Below are 24,715 nucleotides of genomic sequence, written 5' to 3' on the forward strand. Positions count from 1 at the left end.
CACACTCACCAATGGTCAGATGGCTTGAGTTCTTAAAACTCCTTTGAAATTCAAGAAAGCCAGAGGAGGTGGGGGTAGAGGGAAAAAACCCAGCCTCTTCGAGGGTGTGGTGTTCCATTCCTGATTGTTTTCCTTTCAAGTACCAAATTCAACTTTACTCTTTTCACATTTAATTCTGATTAATTTGACCGGTCTTTGACAAAGCTTGGCAAAATCATTATTTAGCCACTGTGAATGCACCAGGGATGTGACAATAGTCTCACTTGGAGCTAATGGGGAATATTGCATATAGGAAAAGATTTGGGGTAGTCCTTAGCCTCAGCATACAAGATGCCTCAGAAGGAAGCTCTCCATATGCAGGTGATGATCACGAACTCTGCTTGAGTTTCTTTCTCCCTATGCCCCCTGCACCTCCGTGGGAGGAAATGCCAGTGTGGCTGACCTGTCTGCAAAGCAGTGTCCACCACTATTCCTGGGTGCAAACTAGTGTGCTGGAGTTTGCAGGCTTCACTCTGGCCATGGGTAACTCCTCTAGACTTGTGCCACACCCTTGGCCAATAAGGCAACCTAAGATTTCCTTGACTTCTTCTACCTCTACTCTCCACCAGTTCAAATCAGCATCCCAAAGTCAAGAGCTCTCAAAATTCCCAAAAGAGGGAATTTAAGTCGCTGCTTTAGAGTTAGCATTAATGAGATTCATAATGCATCTAATTCTGATTTATGGATCTCTATTTATACACTGAAACAATATTTTATAGCTCTACCTACTGATTATTCACCTTAGCACTGGCAAAGTGAGGTCCAGAATTGAATTTCCTATCTATTTGTGTATAGAATCATAGACCTCATAGACAAACATAACCACAAGTGCCTTTCTATCCCTCCTAAGCCCAGTCTTGGTCCCTTCCTACCAGAAACCAGGAAGACAATAGTAATGAGGTGTCTGGTCATCAAGAGGAGTTGGTCTTGTGTATGTAATGAGAATTTGATCCCAGAGTGGTCATAAAGCACATACTTGAAGTTCTGTTTCTGTGCTGATTAATATAACTAACAACATTTATTTTCCTTCATGTCTGTACATGGTATTTTTTTTTTTTTTTTTACCAAGTTAGATATGATGTACACTTTGAGTTGCTTTTACTATTGTGTGAATGTCTTTGTGCTAAGTCATCTTCCTGAGTTTCTGTGCTTGGTGACTCGGTGGGTGATGGCACTCACATTTGTAATGACTGATCTGAGTAGATGGTAACTCTGGCTAGGGACCAGATTTGGAGCTATGTGAAACCAATTGGCCTAGAGGGGCAAGAACCCACATTTCATATATTTATCAGCCTAAGCAGGCCAGATCTGGTGTGAGTACAGGAGTACTGATAAATTCTTCTTGCTCTTCTCTGGGTTTTCAAAGGAACAATGCAGAGTTATTATTTTAATCTACAAGTGTGATAATAAATGGTCTATCAATACAAGGGGAAGGCATTAGACTATGTAGTTCAACCTAGAAAAATGAAGGACATTTTTTAAAAAATCTTTTTATTCTTGCCAAAGTGTAAGGGGAACAAATTAATCCAACTTTTCTAATGATGAGGTCCTAAATTCACATTTACTACAAAAAGATACTTTTTGAGCACACAATCCATTTATTTTTTTCCTTAGTCTTTTCTTCCTTCTAAGTGGGCAAGAGGTTTTGTTTGTTTATAAATGAGTAAGTTTTCTCTCTCCTGCAACAGAGATGAATCCTAATATTCATCAAAGCAGTAACATATTAAATATATGCATTACATATTGAGTACATTGATAACGCTGTGTATCCTTTTTGCCCTATAATGAATATTAGAGGTATATTTAATAGGGTAGTGACAACATGGGTATGGTCCCTCTGTTTTCATGGAGATTCCAGCCTAGTATATAACTTAAAATATACAGTATTAATATATAATAAATACATATACATCCATTCTCTTTATCTTACACAGATCTTGATTTAAGTAATTCATCATAATTGGAAGCAATCCTGTACCTTCCCTTAGAAATAAAATCTGTGCTTGAAAAACATATTTGAAATATTATGATGGATAGTAGTGGCTAAAAATCAACTACTCAAATGGAGTTATCATTGGTGTTTTTTCCAGTATCAAGCATAATTGCAAACTATCAGAGAAATTTTAACTTGGTGTAATTCACCAAAGTTGAATCTTAAATCAGTGTACTGCCAAAGTTAACCTTTGAGGGGAAAACAAAAACAAAAACAAAAAACCCACCAAAAATGGAAAATCAGAGGAAGAACCCGAAAGGATTATATACCAAGCAGTAATTTCCTGGTCCCACAGCTCAGCATTATCCAATATGGCTTCAGTACCAGCTCTGTAACAAGCTTTACAAAGATAGAACCAAACATGTTTATTTCATGAACAGATATTTTACACTAATACACTTATATTTAACATTGATTCTGCCACATAATCTGAAAACACAGTTTTAAAAAAGTAAGCCATACCAACCGAAAGAGCTGTCTTTTCTTATAGGTCTCATTGCATATGTTACTGTCTTCCAAGAGCCTACTGGAAATGAAAAACATGGTTTTTATGATATAAAACCTAATGACTCTAAAGGCCCTGTGCTAAATGGATGTGTACTCTTTTGTAACAGTACTGCTCTTGCAAACCAACCCCTTGGACTATGTTTTATGTGCATGATGTTGAATTTTGCAATAATAAATTAATGACAGCATGATTTTTCCCCTATCCTAGGATTGAGGTACCAACACTAGATAAAAAGGAAAGGAAGAAGAAATAGAACAAATGGAAGAGGGGGAAAATAAAAGAAATTGATGTTTAATAGATATTTAATTAAATATATTCATTGTGATTTTTTTTTCCTTTGGGTAATATTAAAGTTATCTTTTTTTGCGGGGGGGGGAGGGTTGCAGAGAATGAAATACTGACATTCCAAAGACAGGTATCCAAGAAATGTATTTATTTTTGTAGGGGAATTTACTCAATTAAATTTTTGCTTTTTGGAAATATCAAGACTTGTTCGTATATGCAATGCATGTATGTGACCAATTATTGTAATGATGAATATAATTCAATTTGAATCTAAAGAACACTTAAGGTGCATTAGCAATCTTTTTATGCAAGATCCAAGTAAATGAATAAAATTTGGGCATAAGGCAGGGAAAATGATTGGCTGGATGACTAGGGAATAAGGTTTCCCACTAAACTGAATTATAAACACTCACTTCATCGTTTTAGTTAGAATATAGAATTTTGGAATGCTTAATCATCATCCCTAAGATGTTAGTGCTCATGGATTCTTAATTTAACTGTAAATAGAGAATATTCATGTAAATCTGTATGGATTTTTGAGGTTGCTTTTGAATGCCTTCTTTAGACATGTTTTCTACTTTCATCTATTCTTCTAGAAGAGGCTGTTCAGTGAGGGGGTTAGCTACTCAAAGATTTCTAATTGCTAATATTAAAGATAGCTTTTTTCCCCCCAAGCATCTCTAATGCCCAGTTTAAATTTTCTCTAAGTACTAGAATTTAATCAAACAGCCTCCATTTTAATCAGTTTTACAGGGGCACCCATTAAGTCGACCCCTGAAATAAAGTTAAGCACCACTTTCTGAAGGGATACCATATTTCCATTCCAACTTGCCCACTCTGCTGCACCTTAAATGTGATTAAAACAGTTAGTGTGGAATTCTTGAATTCCCCTTGAAAAGCTGCAATTAAATCAATGGAGCATTTGAATATCTATGTCAGTTTAGAACTATTTCTTAAAAGTATATGTTAAATTTGAAAACCTTTGGCTCATATGCTCAAGACTTTGTATAAGTTGTGTAACCCATTCATCCCTGCTAACTCCCAAGTTAGTAAATTTAGATCAGTTTAGATAGATTTCCAAGTTAGATTAATAGGTTGTTTAGAGTGAGAAACTTAAAACAATATTATTCCAATCATTGTTTGCATAGCTATATATAATTATGGGGCACAGGAAGTGGCTAATGATACCCAATATACAAATACAGTGAACAGTCTCATCCATAAGCCAATGAAATTGCAAGTTCATTTATGCTTTGTAATGCCTGGTAAAGGTAACAGGAATTAGACCTCTGGAAGGACCAGAAGTCGAGATTTTACATAAGGAAAATGTACAAACTTATGTTTGGAAGTAACAGAAAAATATTTCCCCAAATTAAATAGTTTTTATGCATGCTAAATAACATACATGTGTACGCATATAAGTGTGTATGCATAGATATATGTATTTACTTATACATATATTCAAGCACACACTTATATATGGGATATATACCTATGAATATACAGGACACACATGACAGACTTTGTTCCTCTAAAGACATGAAAAAGCAAATTTCATTTTACCTGTTTTCCACAAAAAGGCTTTCCTGGGAGCAAACTGACTGAAAAATAAAAAAAGGCATTGTATCAGACGTTCTGGATGTGCTGAGGGATCCCAAATCCTTGCCTGCTTTTAAAACTACTTTTCCCCTCCAAGAGGAAAAGAATTAAGAAAAATATGTACTATGTTTTGAAAAAGTGGAAATAAAAAAGGAAAAAAAAATGGTTAGAGTTAGAAGTGTAAACCATTCTCTTTCTCTTTCAGCACACAAGTACTTTTCCATCACGGCATCTCCAGGTTACGGATAGATTTAGCCCGTTTAGCATCAAGGTCAGGAGAAGAGAGATGTGAATGAAACTGTCTGAGAATCAGAGAACCATGTGACCATCGGATCCTGAGCTAGCAGTTTCTTCTGGGGCTACGGAGATGCAGCTCCCAACAAGAGCCAAAGGACTGGTTCAAATCAAGGCAGAGCATGTGCACTTAGCACGATCCACCCTGAGGATGGGAGAGCCATAGAACCACAATCCTGCAGTTATGACCTGGCAATGATAGACTCTCTTGAAATAAACAGACTGACTGCAAGACTCTCAAAATTGAAGAGATGCCATCAATCAATTTGCAGAGGGGGGGCGCGCAGAAGACATGTGGGAACAAAATGAAGCTAATCAGGAAAAAAAAATGTCAAGCCCATCTAATATTTTGTTTTGTTCTGTTTTTCACACAGAAAAACAATGACTTTCTTCTTAGCTTCCATTCCCCTAGCTATCACTTCTCCACTATCTTGTGTTTAATACACACAGGGAAGAGAAAATTCCATTACCATTACAAGCTGGGAAAGGCAAATTAAATTTTAACAAGCAGAAAAAGAGAAGTCTAAACCAAATATGGTGCAATGGCCCTATAACATAGTGACTGTGTTTAGGAATTAACAAAAAACCATTTTCAAAGTACTGAGTTTCTAACCATAAATATATATGCCATATTATACGTGCAGATTTTCTAAATGATGAATAAATGACCTGCTAAATGGGTAAAATGAGACTTAACAGGTCCATTTTAAGAGAAAATAAAACTAAAGTAAATAAGGACCTTTCAATATTGAATTTTTAAAAGATTAGCTAATGTAACCACTACTCAGAGAGGAAAGCAGGATATTGGTTTCTCTGCACATTTTGTTGAAGAAATCATTTCCTTCCACTAAACCAAAGGGCTAGCTTTGGGCATAACATGTTTTCCTCAGTGGTCTGAACGTTTCAGTGAGGGCATCTCTAGAACCATTTGTAATTTAACCTTTGTGAATTTAATATGCATCCTGAGTATCAAGTGCACAAAAATCTTATTTAACAAAAAGCAAAAAAAACAATTAAGAAAAAAGCTTTTCAGAAAATATCTTTTTTTTTTTTAGTTTTTTTTAATTTGACATTTGTATTTATAAACAAATACAACTTATGGACCACTGATATTATTCCTGTGGAGATCTCTTTATAGTAAGTGAAATATCCCACTATCTTCATTTCCTTTAGTTTGGTTTTACTCCCACTTTCAATCAAGTCATGGAATTAATTGTCTCAAGTATACATTATGAACTCAATACTTCGCTACTACTCAGCTCTTGTAGTTGGAAAGAGGTCAATTATGTTTATAATGTTCTGGCTGGATAATGGAATTGTTGAAACTTTACTACTTCTTTAAAAGAGTTGATCAAAGACATACTGACCTCTTCAGACTCATTAATCCAATAGTATTTTGAGGGAAGTTAAGCTGCCATAACTCTTTGAATGAAAAAATAAGGCACCTGCAAGTTGAAGATAACTTTCCCAAAAACGTATCTCAAGAGTATTTTTCAATTTTTGTGCAAAGGTCCTAAAGATTTATCGCATGATCTTCCAACACAGTTTCATAAATAAGGCAGATATGGTTATGGGCTGTGATTCAGTAGCTGATGAAAATAAACTTTAAAAAAGTTATTAATATAACTTGTGAATTTTAATAGCAGAGAAAGATAAAAGTGTCACAGTAATTAAGTGCAGCATTCAAAGCTGTCACTTATATGCATTCTTAGATATAAAGGGCTCTCTTTTTTCTTTCTTTTAAGTAGAAAATAGTTTTGCCTAATGGGTTACAGAATTCTCTCCCACACCCCACTCCCAATCCAGGTGGCATCACATGCCCTTCTCAATGGTTGTCACGGAAGAGAGATCCCAGTGCATGCTGGGGAGACTGCGGATGAGCTCCTCCCAGAATCCCTATTTACACATAAATATCTTTCAGAAACCATCCTCCAGGCAAAACATGTCTTTCTCAAATATATTGCTTTAGCAACGTAACTTGCCAAAGCCAGCAACATTGCATTGAATTAATCATAAAATAAGCTGAAATTCTTGCTGAAGGAAACAAGAGTTATATTTCAAATATTTCTGACTACAAAAATACACTCACTTTTTATTTGGGAACTAAATTGTTGTGTGCCTTGACTTACAACAACTTCATTCTCAAATAATAAATGTGCCTTATCTCAGGCTACCCAAATTCTCAAACTATAATGAAATTATTTTTCTAGAAAATCCCCAAATAATCTGCATATTTTGATTGTGGACCTAAATAAAAAAGCACACATGCACACGCACACACACAAACACACACACCTTAGACACCAAGATACATTTGTAAAATATTCAAGAACGCTACTAATGTTAAAATAAATTTTGATTTTGCTAAAGTGTAAATACCAGGAAGTAGTTCTCTATAACTATTGTAACTTCGAGTAGGAAAAAACAAACAAACAAAAACCAAAAAAAACCCTCTACGTAAATATGTCACTATTTGAACCTGTTTGAATGACTCCACTACTTACATAATAATTGGCAAGTGAAGCTGCTTTTATTACCTCAGTTTTTAAATCATGAAGACACTAAATTAAAGGTCAGCTAAGAAAGACATTAGATGCCTGTAACTTAGTTTCCTTATGCTGGATTCTTTGCATCGCTTTTATAATTGACTTACTATACTTGACTTATTACCTTGTGTCCCTCGACAATCTGGGAAGTAGTAATGGTCATTTGGGAATCTGGAATTATACAGATGAAGACTCCCTAAAATGTTCTCTCTTTACGTAAGTGTAAAGGAAGATGTGTTACTATAGGTATTCAAGGAAGTTCATATTGTTATGTTATGTCCCTGTGTTTGCATTAATAAAAGATACAGTAATATCCTGTTAACACCTGGTGGCCCCTAATGATCCCTGCTTCTCGGTATTCACAACCAAGGTTTTTTTCTAGTACTTCCACATTGTACCAGTTTGGTCTGTGTGTTCAACCAAATACAGCAGAAGGGAAGGTATGTCAGCTCCAAGATTAGGTTATAAAAGCCTGTAGCTTCCATCTTGGGCTCTCTTTATTTCTCTCTTGGATCACTCGCTCTGGGGAAGCCAGTTGCCAGGTCATAAAGATGCTCACTAGGCTTTGGAGAGGCCCACATAGTGGGAATTGAGATCTCCAATAGCCCACTAGGAACTGAGGCCTGCCGAAAACCATGCAGGTGAGTTTGGAAGCAGAAAACCACTCCATCAAGCCTTCAGAAGACCGCAGCCCCAGCTGATGGCTTGACTGTAACCTCATGAAAGACTGTGAGCCAGACCCGGCCAGCTAAGCCACCCTCTGATTCCTGATCCCCAGAAACTGTGAGGCAAAAAGCATTTTGTGTGTTTGTTTTAAGCTGTCAAGTTTGGGGATAATCTGTTACGCAGCAATTAATAGCAAAACACAGGGAACACCAACCTTATGACAGCATTGTTTCTACAGAGCTGCAGGACTAGGGAGAAAGCATTGGGCATCTTTTTTTTTTTTCTCTCTGGGAAAGTGGCTCTTAACCTTGTAAGGGTGATGAAAACTTGTAAAACTATGATAAACAATCAAGATCTCTTCCTTAGAAAAATGTACCTACACTCAGGGACATAATATTTTGCAGATGATGTCGGGGACTTTATTTAATCTCTGAAGCCTTTCTAGGAGTGTACTCTGGGTGCAGGATGCCAATTAAAAAAACCCCAGCCCCAGGAGAAGATCAGGTGGAAAAGTAGTGCCAGAAACAGGCAGGTGCCCCACTTGAATTAATAACCCCGGGAATGTTGTCCACCAGAGAGCCTTTCACAGCAGCTCACACCTCTACTCTACTCCTGCAGGGGGAAGAAGCCACAGTATTTCGAAGAAGGTTGCCAAATGATGCCATGGATTGGGAAGGCCATTGCAATAGCTTGGCATTTAAGCTTTCCCACACTTCAGTCTGCTTTTACTTTTCTTTTTTTTCTCAAGTAAACTCCATGCCCAGCATGGAACCCAATTAAGGGCTCAAACTCATGACCCTGAGATCAAGACCTGAGCTGAGGTCAAGAATCGAATGCTCAACCAACTGAGCCACCCAGGTGCCCCCAGTCTGCTTTCACTGTTTTAAAAAATGTTAATTCAGCAGTTAACTATCGAGGCTTGAAACAGCAATGCTTGCCTCAGATCTTTAACTTGGGGCCCAGGTTCCTTGCTGTTGATCTCCTTAGTAGGACTGTTGGGAAATGCAATGTGTACAGGGTCATGCTGACCCTCTGTGGAGGGTCTCTGTGGACACGGGGATGCACACATGAATGGCAGCAGCACAGGAAGCATCCTCCTCATAGGCAAGCATCAAGGATGCTTTTCCTGTCGCCTAGCCTTGAGAGTCTGGCAATGTGGCGCAGCTTTGGGGAAAAAAAGCATAATGTTTGTATATTTATCTGGGTGATTAGTATTTGCTTTTCAACACAACTCATTTATAAATTTTATGACTTGCCAGAATGAGAATCAGAGGGCAATTGTGTGTGTGTGTGTGTGTGTGTGTGTGTGTGTGTGTGTAAGGCGGGGGAGGGAAGGATGGGGAGAGAGAAAGCATAAAAAATAAACTGGCCTTCAGAAAACTTTCTCTCCATGAAGCTCATCGGACAGAAACACACTGCCTCCCTGTCCACTCGGGCCACCCCTACGCTACCATGAGTACAACAGAGCCTCTCCTTACTTTGTCCTTTTATCCAGGAAACACAATTAAAAGCCTACCATGTGTCAGGCTATCCTTTGCACCACCAATAACTTAATCATAAGAAAAGTCTAAGTAGCCCACACATATGCAGAATCTTCTAGGATTGCACGTGGGCAGTATCCTTCTACAGCTCCCTCTCTCAGACTCTGCTAACTCCAGAGCTCTGAGCCAGATTATTCAATCATTAAAGTTCTATTTTATTGTATCCAAGAAAGGCAGCGAGGATCTAGAAGAGATCACAGAAACCTGTGTCAACATGAAAGAAACGCACTGTTGGTGGAATTTGAATTTCCTCTGCAGCTTCATGCTGAAGGATCCAGCACAAGCTGGAGGACCTGGGAAACTGGCTTGGGCCTGAAACCTCCAAGGTCAGAAGTCATCCTCCACGCTAAGCGGTGGAGCCTAGGTCTCTAGTCTGGCTCGGTAATGGCCTCCAGAGCAAATCCCAACGGGAGGTAGGATGGCCCACCTAACCCAGCCAAGCCACGGAAGGTCTGCACCAAGGAGCTGCCACCTCTATGGTTGCAAAGGGAAGAGCCCCCAACATCTTCGGAGGCTGCCAAATGATTCCATGGCATGGAGAAGCTACGGCCCTCGCTTGCCCTTTTAGCTTTCTTGCATTTAGATCCAGCTGTTTTAAATCACTTTTTCATTTTTATTTAGTTTAATCGCATTTTATTTTGGCCACAGTGGGTAAAAGGATAGAAAAATCCCCCACCACATTTTCTTTGCTGGGATTTGAACAAAAGAAATCATTTTATGATTATTGCCTTGTGACAAACTGCTCACAGACCTAATTTGATGTGAAACTGAGGGGGAAGATGAGTATTATCACTTAACTTTGATATAATAAAATGCCTCTGCTTGCTAAGAAAGCAGAAAACTCCATGTTTATGTATGTGATTAACAGATTCTCTTTCTTTTTTATATGTCTTTGTTCTGCACCACGTTAGTGTTAGAAGGACAACACTTGGCTGTCTGCAGGCTAATATGGATGTGAAGGCATTTTTTCAAATCTGACCACCTCACTGGGTCCATTTTAGTGACCAAAATCACGCCTCTATTCCCCCTTAGGTCACATCCTAGGAACACACACAACCCTTGGCTACTTTTCCGTCACTTCCCTGAACCAGGTCCTCTTCCAGAAACACCTCTGGTGAGCTGCCATTGGATTTGTCCCTGGCTCCAGCCTCCTGAGTCCTACCAGCTGGCTGTCTGGGGAAGGACCGCACTAAAGAGGCAATTAAAACAACTACTCACATCGTGTGCAAATATTCTCTCCCTCACTCTCTGATATTCCTCTTCTCTCTCTTCAATTGATTTACTTCGTCTGTCATCTCTAAAGGGATGCATTCTGTTTTGCTGAACAGAAAAAAGAAATCAGTACGGTTATCCAAGTTGAGCTGCTGGAAATCTGCAGTTAAGCAACTGTCAGCCGAGAATAATAAATGTTCATTTAAATAAATGGAGCATGAAGAGTCTCATTCCCTCTGGTCCCTAAAGAGGCAGTGCCGGCATGTGTGGTGTGCCGTGTGTGTGCATGACACGCAGTGGCAGGTGGCTACTGCTCCCGCTGGTCTCCCCACTGGATGCAGGGAGTACAGCTGTTTCCAGAACGAAAGCACCTGGACGTGTGTCAGGTGTTCGGCCAGCTCAGCTATGACGTGGGTCACAGGGAGGGACTCTGTCTCCTTTGCTAGCCCGTGTGCTTTGGACTCCTTAGACAAAGGAGGAATGCTGAGGAAGTGGCTAGTTCAAGGCGGCTAAGGGAAGAAACGGCTCTGAAAACCTGGGCACTAGAGACACAGAACAAGGGAACTGAGCAAGTAATGGGCAGAAAGGAAACTGGACTTGATGTCTCCAGTCCTAATTTGTGTTTCTTCTTTACTCAGTGACTGACTGATCCCGTGCCCTGCATTTTTGCATAGAAGGTAGAAGCTAAATTTGAAAAGCCTGTTTGTTGATTGAGGTCAATGCCAAGGAATCTAAAGTAACAATCCAAAGAACCCAGCATGAGGACTGTTCTTCAGCCTTGCATCTGCACCGCTGCCTGCATCTCAACGACCCTCCCATCGTCTTCTTGCCATTCCTCACAAAATGCTCTGCATTAACCACGTTCATCCATCCATTCAACAAACGCCCACTAAGTACACGACACAGGCATGTGGTTCGGAGTCAACGGGAGCTACTTGTCACTTGATGGTGGTAGCGTTGGGGGTAGGAAGAAATGAGATACAAATGACGAACAGGTTTTTAAAAAAAAAGTGCGTCAGAGATGCACGTACTGGCTTCCAGTGACTCACTGAGAGCCATTAAAATAATAACTTCAGCAAGATGCATATTGTCTTACCTTTAAGAATTCTAAAGCAAAGTCTATTTTCAAAAAATCTTTTTTGATTGTCAGAGACACAAAGTGTAATTGTAATGGCATTATATAACTCCCTACTGTTCTAATTATTGTTTAACATTTGTTTTCTTTTGCCATTCACTTAGTTTTCTTCCTAATCACCCAGGATGCCACCCCCCCCACCCCCAATCTGGAGAAGAGGTTTAGCAAAGTCTCTCTACCCTTGCCAAGGAACCATAAATAAGGCTACTCTAGGACAATGTAATGTTTTGTCACAAGCAAAATACACAAAAAGGAGAAAGTTCTGCTACAGTTCATGCAAAACAAGCACACGGTTTACATGGACAGTAGAACATGGGAAGGAGGAGCGGGGAGACTAAAACATGAACTCGATTCTTTTCTGTGAAGACTTATTTTAGGAGAGTTGCAAAATCCACCTGTCCTCACCATAACAAGGTTTGTTCTTTACAGCTACACCAGTTGGTCATCGGTCCGTATTGAGAATCCAGCTCAATTTGTGCACAACTGAAGGACAAAGCTGTAGGAGTGGAAGGACTGCCATAGTTACACAGACATCTGGAAATGTGATGACAAAGCTTTCCCCGACAGCTCCGGCTGATGGCATCCCAACCCGCCCAACACATGCAGCAGGAACTGCGCCAAGCACCACCCATGCAGCCCAACACAGAGCCATTGCTGAAGCAATCAGGACATGTTCTCTTGGCTACCCACTGAATGCCAGAGGGGGAGGCGAGGGGGCAAGGAGGTTGGAAAGAGGACAGTCAGTATCAGAGGCGGGGCGGGGGGGCAGGGGGACGGGGAGCTGGGGGAGGGAGAAGGGGACAACAGGACGACAAGAACATAAGTCAGCCCACCTTCAAAAACAACAATGTCAGCCACTCTCAAACTTGAGAACCAACCTGATTGTCTTCTTTATCAATACTAGAGTTATCTCGCTTCAAGATAAACCGCTTCTGGGATTCTTCACCTTTTTCATCTTTTAAATGTTCACAAAACCTTTGCTCTGGTCTGCCAGCAAAGTAAAACATATCAATAAAAAAGTTTTCCCCCCTTGTTTAAAGTTATTTTCTTAGTGCTGTTTTTCCCCCACAGTGGCATTCAACTTAAAAAAAAAAAAAAGAAGTTACGCATGGTTTTGACACTAGAATTGCTGGCATTATACAGATAGGTAATAATATGTCACTTCCCAGGTCTTGTTAGAATACCTTTTGTTGTTTGGAATTCGGAGCCTTGTTTGCTGAATCCTTCTCACCATGGCTGAAGTTAAAAAAACATTTCAAAGGCCTGAACGTATATAGCGTATAGATGTTTTCTTTCATTATTTTGACCTCCACCGCTCCTGAATTCAATCAAGTTCACAGCCACATTGTCAAACAAATGCACATGTTTAGAACTTGGGCAGGCCATATTAATTCACCAATGTGTGCAGACTAGGGGGGCAGCTCCTGTTATATCGTCCCACTCAAGAGCCATCAGAATCCATAGCGAGAGAGGATCATCTATAAATTCTTTCCATCTTTCTCAATGACAAATGCTCTGGAATCTGGCTCCTGTAGACTCTGACATCCTTGACCATGTCTTGTAAATCAGTTCAGTAATTGGGGAAACGGGACACATTTAGTTTAAACAACTTAATGGCTGATTAGCATGGGGGAAATGCTCCAAGCAGTTACACACTATTGATTAGTCAATTGATTTTTTAGGTCCTCTTAATCATTTTGTATTATTACTGGAAAGGGCTCCACGTTCTTGTTAATTTCCCACACTCGTCACTGCATGCCACAGAACTCAATGAATGGCTCGGGCATGGGTTCACCCCCAGAGGAAGTGCTAAAATGTTTGTCCCGGGTTTAGAAGTTGTAATTGATGACTCTCATTAACGCGTCTCTGTCATGTCTGATGTATTACTTCTGAAGCCCAGTGGGTTTTCTATCTCTACTGGGTTCATTATGCATTCTGTATTGGAAAGCCACTTCTCAGTGTCTGTTGTTTAATATGGGTGACCAGTAATTAAGGGAATCTCATAATTTCCTTCTAGCTCCCAAATAAGCAAACAGCACGTTGAAAACAAAGGAGTCGTTTAAGTGTATAGTTCAAATCTTGACGAGATGCAACCTTTAATCAAATACATGTACACAGATTATACTGATCTGTGAGCAGACACTAACAGAAAATTGGAATAATACCAGTTACGGCTTCCAGAACTGTGTATGATTTTTGCAAAATGGTATCATTGTCATACTCAATCCTTACACTAAAACTCTGAGGTAGGAGGAACAAATATCTCATGCCTCTTTTACAGATAAAGAAACCATCCCTCCGTGATCCTTTTGACTCCCAAGTTTATAGATTTTCCCAGCAAGCCACAGGCATCAAACAGCCTATTCACATCCTTGCAGAGATGTGATTCAGTCTCTCCGCTTCCACAGCACACAGCAGGCCAGAGGCCCTCCAGCCTCACAAGGAAGAACAAAAACCCTGCATGACATCATCTGAAAAATCAATGGAGATGTTTTCCACCAAAATTAAAATGTAAAATATGATACAACAAACAATCTGCAAGTGCAAATATGGCATTTGAAAATGAGAACACTAAGGGAACAAAGTAAACTTGCACTTTATGGTGAAAAGGCCATTTCCAGTGGAGAAATTAAACGTATCTTGTGTTGCATGCTTATAGCACACTTCTTATTCCACTGGATAGTCTTATAATGTTAGTGTGAGTACGGGCAGGCCACTGTAAATGATAACAATTCTCCAGAAATTTTTTTAAAGCCTCCTAATGTTTTCAGCCAATACTTAGATGTTACCTTTTTTTTTTTTTCTTTTTTTAATGTAGCAAGTGAAATTGGGATATCAACTTAGATACAAATGCTGATTGTGTCAATGCTAAGTAAGTCTCTCTGAATGTACTTAAACTCCATAGTCTGGTGAATTCTAGTAGATAAAATGCTTTGCTTGCTGCTAAGTTTACAGATCTATTTCTTATATTTGTTGCTAATAGTCTGTAACTGTTCATTTAGATATAAAGTGGTCTGGAAATGTGAACTTTTTGATTCACGAGCAGAAGGTGAATTTGCTTTAGGCTAACTTCTTTAAGAAGAAAACCGCTTTGAGATTTCAGCATACGAACCAGGGTGAGAATGCGAGCTCCCTGTTGGTAGAGACCTTGCTTTTTAAAGATTTAATTCTTAGTGCCTAGAACGGTGCCTGGAATATGGGAAGCATTTGGTTGAATAAATAAATTAACCAATGTATGAACAAATGAAAATTTAATAGAGCTGTTTATAAATCACCGTATTTTAGAGACAGATCAAAGAGTCACTGAATAAGATATGCAGTCATAAATTTTTAAATTATAAAATGACAAGAGAGAGTTTGGTTAGTAGAATCATAAATTCAAATTTAGAACACGAGGAAGATCTTTAAAAATCAAATTTATGTTTTGGTTCAAGTTGACAAAAAAGGATCATGTTACTTTAAAAAAGTTTTTAAAATTTGAGGGCATTTTGGGAAAAGAGGTGGAAATGAGAATCTCAGTTTTTTTGTTTTTTTTTTTAGTTTTGGAACTTCTCAGTTTAAAGTGTTATAGCTACAAGAGCTGTTCAAACATCATTTTTGAAATTTCATTTGCATTTCCTCATAGTGCTGGCTTATTTGGTTTTCATAGCAGAACTTATTTAGGAAAAATACATCTATCACATAAGAAAAGAATAGTCAAAGGAGCTTATTCTAATCAATAATGTAAATGTGATTCAGAGCAAAAGTATTTCTTGTTCTGATACATATTATGCAAAGTGCATTCTCCATAATAGCTTTTCAAAAATATCTTGTTTAAATTTTTTTCAGACTTTAGAACCTAATAATCGAAATTATTAGTTCCTTCATGATTTTCCAAAACTATTTTAAGTGATTACAAAATAACCACTTGAAGTTTGTGTAAAACGGGGGGGGGGGGGGGGTAACAAGATTGTTCCAGGTTGATTTTATTGGGAATTATCTATTACTCTAGAGTTAAAGGGCAATTTGCAGTTTAAACTCAGGCAAACTAAAGTATACAACTAAAGTTTTGCATGTGATTGAACTACAAATTACTGGTAATGCACCATTATATTAGAGCTTTTAAAAGTCCTTTTTACCACAAATTTAACATCATAGCAATGTTATTTCTTAGCCATAAAAATGAATGGAGCTGAAGTAATATATTATGGACCTTTGTTTAAAATGGGAATGAATAACTTTTGGGGTATCAATATGAGGATGTAACTCTAAGACAAACTCCTCCAAGCTGCAAAATGTCATGGTATTTATTAAAATTAATGATAACTAGAGTTGATTACATACATATCTCCTAGTCATGCTTGACACATGTCTAATTGCTTTTTCCTGATGGACGATAGTCCATGAGGTATTATTTCTAGCTTTCTATCATCATCAAGAAGCAGAGAAAAGGGATTTAATGTTTCTTCTTGATGAAAAGATAGTTTCTTCTTCTTAAGGCACAATCCGTAGTAGGTATTTATTGTAAAACTCATTGTTCATGTGTGGTGAACAGTACTGGCATTTCCAGTCAGTGTCTTGGTATCTCCAAACAAACCTCTGAAAAATCAGAATTAAGTCCTCATTGTTCCTCATTAGACACGGCTCAGGAACTGAGAGGCAGTGTGGCTGAGTGAAACCCTGAGTAATACATTCAAACTCTGTCTTCTAGTCAATCTGTTACAATTTTAGGGTTTTTTTTTTTTTTTTTCCTCCTTGAAGCTTAAAATAAATGAACACTCATTATTATTTTTAAAATCTTTTTCATCTAGAAATATTTTCACCACCAATTTCTTGAGACCAAATTTATTAGATTTCTTCCAAATAGTTAAGCCTAATCCCCCCATTCCCCACATATACACAGATGAAAAATTCAATTCTACTAAATATGGATAGGCTCAAACGGATGCCTTTGAATTTCATACCGAATAACTGAAAGACAGTCATCAATATGCATAAGTATCTTAACAAAGAAAGGTTTCTGTGCACAACAGGATACAATATTTTGATGGTCTAAGACATCTATCAAAAATATTTTAATAGTCGAACATATTAGGGGAGTCTAAGAAGCACTGTTCCCTTAGTACTTTTAAGTCAATTAAAATATTTATAGCTGATGTCTTTAATTTAAAAAATAAAGTCCTACATTCTTCTTCAAGTATTTTGCAACATTCCCTACCATTTGGTCATTTTATACCATTTCGTTGTCTTTTAAATGAGACCACATCTTACAAACCCCATATATGCAGTGCTAAGTACCCAGCTTCCTTTATTCACATCTTTCAAATTCATGTTCTTAATTTTCTATACCTTTGACAAAATCATTTTATTCTTCTCTGTCTCGATTGTACTGTACATATAAACAGAGACATGCAAGCTAACATGGGACTTGACCTTGACCCTCCTTTAACATAAGGCTCTTCATGAGCGACAACAACATTAAGCAGAATGCCCAAAACAACAAAGATCTATAAGGCATCTCCTCGTATTGGTGCCAGTACCCTGGAAAGCAGGCTATTTGCATTAAAAGAGCCTTATAATTGTCAGTCCACCTTGACAAAGGGATTCCATTTCCAAGAATGAAGCCAAATAAAATAGTAACACATGGATACACAGTGTCATTGTTCAAGACAGAGAAACAGTGGAAATCCAGGTGGCCTGATTAAGTAGCTTAAAATATCTCCATATGTAATATGCAGCTCTATAAAATGATATCCAAGGCTACCAACATAGAAAAGTGATGTCTAAGAGGATATACTATAATCACATTTATGTTGAAAGTATAATATCTAATAAGAATAATGACAGTAGTTGTCTCTGGATGGTAGAGTAATGGGCAACTTTTACTTCTAACTTTTTATATATTTGTGATTACTATAATAAATAGCATTTTATAACAACAAATAATAAATGCTATAGGTTTAGAAATATATGAAACCAATTCAACGACCTACAAGTGGCTTGTATATAATCATTGAATTGTGGACAATTAAAATATTCTCGTCTTTTGAATATTTTCTTTCATGTCCTATATTATTTTATGATCTAAAGTGGATATTTAGTTGTTTCATTTTGTCAGAAAAATCACCCTTTTTATTGCTGTATCCTCGTTGATCAAGATGCATAGAGACTTGCATTTACTAATGATACTGTGATGATAATAACTAAGTGATAGTGTTTAATCTCAAGATCTTTTTTTTCCTCTTTAAAGGGAGAATTCAAATAATAATGATACAGAAAAAAGATAAGATGGATGAGAGGGAAAAAAAAGGAGAAATTATGAAATTTGAAAAAGAGAAAGAAATCCTATGCATTAAGACCTAGAAGTTTATATTCTGTGTTTGTGAATTTGGCTATTTCTGAACAGTACTGAGCATGGTATTGCTAACAATACCAAGGAGTCACACACATCAGATGGATACACTTAGCCTAACAAAACAAGCATGTTTCTGCAAGTTTACCTATAAATTGAGAATTTCCACAAATGAAAAAAAGCTTTTTTAAAAAGGGCTAGATTATCACTGAACTTTTCTTTCTTTAAGTTCTCCATCCTTCCATTTCAATATTACATGAACAGTAAAAGGCAGTTGCATTAATATATGCAATGACCAAAGCTCCATTCCCCCCAAAGCAAAATGCATTTGAATAATCCAATAGCTTTATATAAAATGGATGTGAACTAGCATACTAAATTTAACATAGCAGTAGTTTTAATAATTAAACTAAGTTTTAAACAATTCACATATAAATACTGATAAGTGGGCCCAACAAAAGTTTGTCTTTTCAAAACATGCATTGTGGTGTCTTTTCAGCTCTGCACCTTATTAAATGTGTGCTTTTTGCAATTTACTTCACATCCCTAAGACAGAGATTTTGTTTGGTTATTCTGTTGTAAAAACGGAAAGCAATAATAATTCTTATCTGAGAGTGTTTGGGAGGATCAAGGAGACACCAGATAATGCAAGTTATGTGTCCAGCCCAAGGCCAGGCACGAGTAAATACTCAGTAGACGTTATAAGCCATCATTACCATTGTTCGTGTCTTTCTGAGAGGTCAAAATCTTAAGGTACCCCCAATGACTATTGAACCGACATTTACATTAATGTTAATTTTAATTAGGATAAATTCAATCTGCACTATAATATTCAAATAATGGTTTGATTCATGAGTTCCAAATGAAGCAGTAACAATTGTCTGAAAGTAATGTTTTCTTTGGAAACTGCTGAATGTGATTATTGTTTCTTGGCATGAAAAGCTTTTTGCTTACACGTTACAATGCTGTGTATAAAAACATTCCATTTAAGCTTATATGCAAATATAGTATTTTCCTTGCTGAGAAGGTCCAGAGTGATCTATGTGCTTTAACTGATAATGACTAAATATTTTTTGTATGTGTAAGGAAATTGATGAAAAGATAGTTTCTTCTTCTTAAGGCACAATCCGTAGTAGGTATTTATTGTAAAACTCATTGTTTTTTTTTTTTCATTTTCCTGGTTTAAAGGGCAGACAGGTGGGAAGCGAGGGCTATGCTCCCCTGGGAACGCTGTGGTATCTAGAAAGGCTGGGAGGTTGAAAGGAGTATAGCTGTGGGGTAAAATGTATTAGGAACGCATCCACTTCCCGAGGTAGATTCCAATTTATTGTTTGAAGATTGGTACCAATCATTACAATCTAGCATTTAAGTATGCGATTCAATGGAAACCAGACAACTTTGACCAGTAAAACACAACTTCTCTTTCTACTGTATGGCCAATTCTATCTTCCCTAAAGCTGTGATAACATGCTCATGGCCTCTCCACTCTCAGAAATCTGAAGATCAACAAGACACAAGAACTACATCAAGAAGACCAACTCTTCATTAGATACAGCCAGACCTGAATCTTCAAGTATGCCTGAAAACTTTCCCCGAGGCACAAGGACTGAAGTGACTGCCAACCCTAAAGGTGGATCTAGAAGCAAGAAAGGGAGAACTCTGCAACTGGGTCTCATTCTGCTGCCTACAGCGAGCAAAGCACCAAGTTCTAGTAATATCGCTTCCTCCAAAACCATCGCACATTTGGGATAATACCTCATGCAGTATATGTGTGTACAGTGAACCCTTCTCCAACGGTCCAAACCCGTATGACACAGATCATATATTTACACACACACACACTCAGGTGTGTGGGCATGCACACATAGACACACAGTACTGATCAAAATTATCTTGGTTCTTTAACCATAAACAGAAGATGGGCATGTTTTATAGCCTATAGTTCTTTTGTTCAAAGCATGACACTGAACATGAGACAACCTTTTCACTTGGCACCACCTAAGAACCTGGAACTGGGTTTGGTCTTACTTCAACATATGTCGGGACAGTTTTTAACCCAGTGTGTTCTGGAATTTTGTTGGCATCACAGTTTTAACATCCACCTTGGTATCACCATTATTTCATTGAGTTCCTTGCTCAACTTTAAAAAATAACGAAATGCAAATTAGAATTTTGTAAGGAAACCAAGGGAATTTGGTTTCTTTCTTGCTTTTTCATCATTTCAGAGTATTGGTTCTATTCACATTAGTGCTTGTTTCCCTGACCTGAGGAGAAGGGTCATGGCTGAGGCAGGAACAGCAGATTTCAGTCTTGGATCTTCTGTGAGTTGACTAAGTAAGATCAAGACATGAATCTCTTTTTGCTCCTGTAAAATGGTTTAGCTTTATCTACCTCGAACATTGTGAGCTAAATAGAGTATTTATTTATTTAAAAGAATCATCACTACATGGGAAAGCCCTTTTAAGAGAAAGCTACATTAAAGATTCTAATGTGATAGAAGGAGCATGCATGTTTCATTTCCACAATTAAGGGGTAAATCATCCATGCAACACTCCAAGGGCCATAAATAATTTCAAGTGGGGAAAGGAACACAACAAACTTACTTTCTCTCCTCACGATATATTTTTGAGACTTACCTATCTCATCTACAGTATGCGATCTCTGAGGCATTTGAGAATAATAATATACGAAAATGCAGCATTTGTGAGAAATGATACAGAGTTTGACCAATATTAACAAATCAGTCTTACTTTGAGCCTGAGTATTGATTAAAGGACTAGGTTGTCAGTTCAGTAAATAAAGCTTCATGGCTTTGCTGAGAGCAATGTGATTCTTAGTTAGGTTTCTGATCTTTGGCTTCAAGTCAGATGCTTTTCAAGGCTATTCCTATGAAAAAATGCAGAGTAAATTTACCATGTTTAGAAATAACAAGATGCCAACCAACCACTCATAGATTTCCAAGAGGCACTTAAATAAATTGATGTCTGATCTTCTTCAGAGGATCATTAAGCAAGAAGCAGTATCGGGATGCTACTCAGTTTACTGAGGGTGCTATTCACATGCCCAGCCAAAGAAAAGGAAATAGAACACATGTGGGAAGGAAAGCTTGGGGTTTTAGTTAGTTAGTTTGTTTGTTTTGGTCTAAATGCCCTGGATCACCTGCAGGGAGTGAAATGCTCAAGAGTCAAAAATGGATGATTCCCATTTTAAACCTTAGCTTCTTCTGGAAACTGAGCAGAATAGACGTCCATTGCTGCTCTAACCCTCCTCTCTATGTCTGTCGCTGGGCGGGTGGAAGGTCCCACAGTCCTGCCTCATAGTGCAAGATTTAGCCATCACTTCAGGGATTCCCAACAAAGTCAACTGGGCTCAACTGCTTCATGAAAGAGAAGCTTATCATTCTTGTGATTTACCAAATAGCTAGCTCAGTTAAATATCCTTTCTGCAACAAAGGAACAAGCCAACTCTGGTCATCACTACCCAGGTCCACACTTCTCAGGAATCCAGGCATTGTGTTCTCTTAAGGTGTAGGCCCAAATCTCTGCCTTTGGGTCACTATTCTCGTTTCATGGTTTCTGGGGCCAGGGACCTCTCTCCTCCAGTGGAGATGTCATTTCCAGAAGGAAATGCTCTGCATTGCACCGAGAGTAGGGGATTTGAGGCAATGACTGTGGGCGGGTGCCAAAGTCAAAAGAAAAAATATTCAAGAGATGACAACCTTCTAACATGACAATTATCTGGGACTAGTTAAACAGTTACTCTGACATTTGCAAAGACATTCAGATACACATGGGACTCTCTTTCCCTATGACTGATCTTGGCCCTTTGGAAAACATTAATGCAAGGAGATGGTTTCAAGCCTCCAAATGATACAACCTGAGCATATATCCTTTCTCTAAGATGGAGAAAGGCAGACAGAGGTAAAAAAAAAAAAAAAAAAAAAATCATCTAATAAAAGAACAGTGGGCTGCTTTGGGCTAAACACCTAGAAAAGTAAGCAAAAGACAGTGTGGAGATCAGAAAGGCCGACAAAGAGAAGGGCAAAGTTTCTCATATAAAAATAGACACATATATTTGTAGCATTTAAATATTTTTTATAAAATCATGTTCATGTTTTTAGCCTCAGTCCTAAAAAAAAAAAAAAAAAAGCAACAGTATAGAGAGTAAGCACATTTTAAATATCACTTCCAGTACCAAAATAACACAGACCTTAACACCCCCTACCCAGATTCCCAAGGGGCTCATTCGGTGCTACCACCTAATCTGACAGTTAACAAAGAATCCCAATAGAAAAAAACTTAAAAGTGCTACAGAGTGAAACATATTTCTGGCAACATACGGGGGAAAGAGGGATAAACTAAAGGTGATAGAACATAACAGGGTGAGTCTCAGCTCAAAAACGCCATTTGTCATTTCAACAAAAGGCAGTGAATTTTAATGAGGAGCATCCCCAACTACTCAGACCCAATTTGTGAACCAATAGGTGTGCTGGGAGGCTCCAGGTGACATATACTCACCTGTTCTTACCCTGGCTAGCTCCGAGAACTTACAAGGTTGCGGTGCTGGAGGGTCAGGTGACTTCCTTGTCAACACTCTGAAGTACCCAGGTTTGCTCAGAGGAAGGCACTTTCTTGGAATGTCTCCCACATGAGCATGGCTAGCATTTCCTACTCTCTCTGGACTACTGTATCCTTCAACCCCACCCCACGCTCTTGTGGCTCTGGCATGAAACCATGGATTTAGACAATTAGGTTGCCTGAAGCAGTAATTTCGTAATAATACAATAGGTAGGTTTACCTCCTACACTGATATTATTGTTAAGTATAGCTTTTTCATTTTTAGGGGGGAAAAAAGATGGAAGTAGAGTAAAGCAAGGTTGAAATTGAATCGATATCATCCCCCAACCAAATATCACATCTTGCAGTAGTGATAAACACAGAGAATGTAAGAAGAACTATCACATTGTGGGAAGTATACGTTATTTACTGATACCACTGAGTTCATCTTCAAAAATATCTCCCCTTCCCCCCCGGCCCGTTCATTGTTTCTTATCAGATAGCAAAAGACTTCAAAGAGGTGGAATTCCCCACCAATCCAGGGAAACTTGTTGAGGATTTTGCTCAAGATGTTCTGGGTGTTTTTGCTCTAAGAGAGTTAGATTATTTAAGAAAATTGTTCTTAGCATTTAACAAACTGACTTGGATCCCAGCCATGCTAATCATTGCTTCTCTGTAAGCCCAAAATTGAACCTGAGTGTGTGCCTCGTTTTCTGCTTCTGTAAAATAAGGCTCTAATTACTTAGGTTGTAAATATGTTTTCAGGATTAAATGGAATAATATACATGAAATAAGAGGTAAAGTATCCAATGCAATGAATAATAAGTAGGTAATGCTCTTATATCACTTAAATAACTGAAAAGTCAGTCCTCAGACAAATTTTTTCCATCATGAAAGACAGATATATTTTATCTCAGGATATTACAGAAGATACTAGAGGAAAGTAAAGTACATACACACACAAATATAATCCTCACAGTGTACTGTCATGAGTAAATGTTTTGAACCTCATGTGAAACTATTCTCTCTCTGGGCAAAACTTAATATTCTCAAGCCACATTGTATAATTACTTGAACTGCTTATAATCTAGAAAAGCAAGGATTCTGGGAAATAAATTCCAGCCATTTTGTTGCTGAAAGGCATCCACGTCAGAGGATCAGTGTCATTGAAGAAGAAAAATTAAAAATTATATTAAAACGTGCTTTCTCTCTGTCAGCCCTTTAGTTCACTTTGTGTCCTCCATCCGCACTTTTCAACATTTCTCCCAAGCTACGGTGCCATTTAAAATATGCACCTTCATGTATTTGCACTAAAGTAGCATCAAACTGTATCCCCTGCAAAGGTATTCCCAAAACACAAAATCCACAAGGAGTCATCTGAGGAATTTCCATCTCTTCCTCCCTCCTTAATATAAATGGAAACATTTCCATCCAATAATATATCTATTATAATATATCTTTTACTGTGGTCCCCACGACCATCACATGCCATTTGCCTTGAGAGAGCAAGTCTTGAAGTTTTCGGACGACCAAAGAAAATCAAGACACCCAACACTTAAACAAAATGCTCTGAACAGAATGTTCCATTTAAACTTTTAAACACACAACTTTCTACAGAACAACAATGCTTCTTTGCTAACGCTGATTCTTTGCCAACAGTGATTCTCATTCTGAGGGGGTGACTTATTACTATTTGACAAATGACATTTAATTCATCCCCTTCTCTTGTCCTGAAAGATATCAGCACCCCCTCGCCCCCTTCCCCAGACAACAGCCACTCAAATAGAGGACGGTTGGAAAGGTGGCTGGAATAGAACAGCACGACTTGACAGCTCTGGGTTGAACATTAGTAAGCTCAGCTCGTCAGGAAATGCCTTAAAAGTCCATGCTTTACAGTCATTTTGCCTTTTTTGTTTAGGCACAGACTGACTCACAGAGCAGGGCTAGAGGGTGTGTGCAAGGACAGGCACGGGGTAGAGACTGAGCCAGTCCAGGCCCTTCCATCGTAGC

The 24,715-nt window shown here is 38.2% G+C and overlaps 1 protein-coding gene across 22 annotated transcripts in view; it reads right to left on the minus strand.

Moving 5' to 3' along the window:
• Positions 1 to 24,715, minus strand: part of ARPP21 (cAMP regulated phosphoprotein 21) — a 157,252-nt gene that overhangs the window by 76,584 nt on the left and 55,953 nt on the right. For 13 of the 22 annotated variants that reach the window (XM_032409036.1, XM_032409040.1, XM_032409043.1 and 10 more), the window contains 4 exons: positions 12,697 to 12,805; positions 10,690 to 10,791; positions 4,389 to 4,426; positions 2,499 to 2,558 (listed from right to left, as the gene is read on the minus strand). In XM_032409036.1, the coding sequence (XP_032264927.1) occupies positions 2,499 to 2,558; positions 4,389 to 4,426; positions 10,690 to 10,791; positions 12,697 to 12,805 (309 nt within the window). The remainder of the gene's footprint in view (positions 1 to 2,498; positions 2,559 to 4,388; positions 4,427 to 10,689; positions 10,792 to 12,696; positions 12,806 to 24,715) is intronic. The other 9 variants (XM_032409042.1, XM_032409041.1, XM_032409054.1 and 6 more) reach the window with 5 other exon arrangements.

The sequence above is a fragment of the Phoca vitulina genome, unplaced genomic scaffold (assembly GCF_004348235.1).
Source record: "Phoca vitulina isolate PV1807 unplaced genomic scaffold, GSC_HSeal_1.0 scaffold10, whole genome shotgun sequence".
Lineage (NCBI taxonomy): Eukaryota > Metazoa > Chordata > Mammalia > Carnivora > Phocidae > Phoca > Phoca vitulina.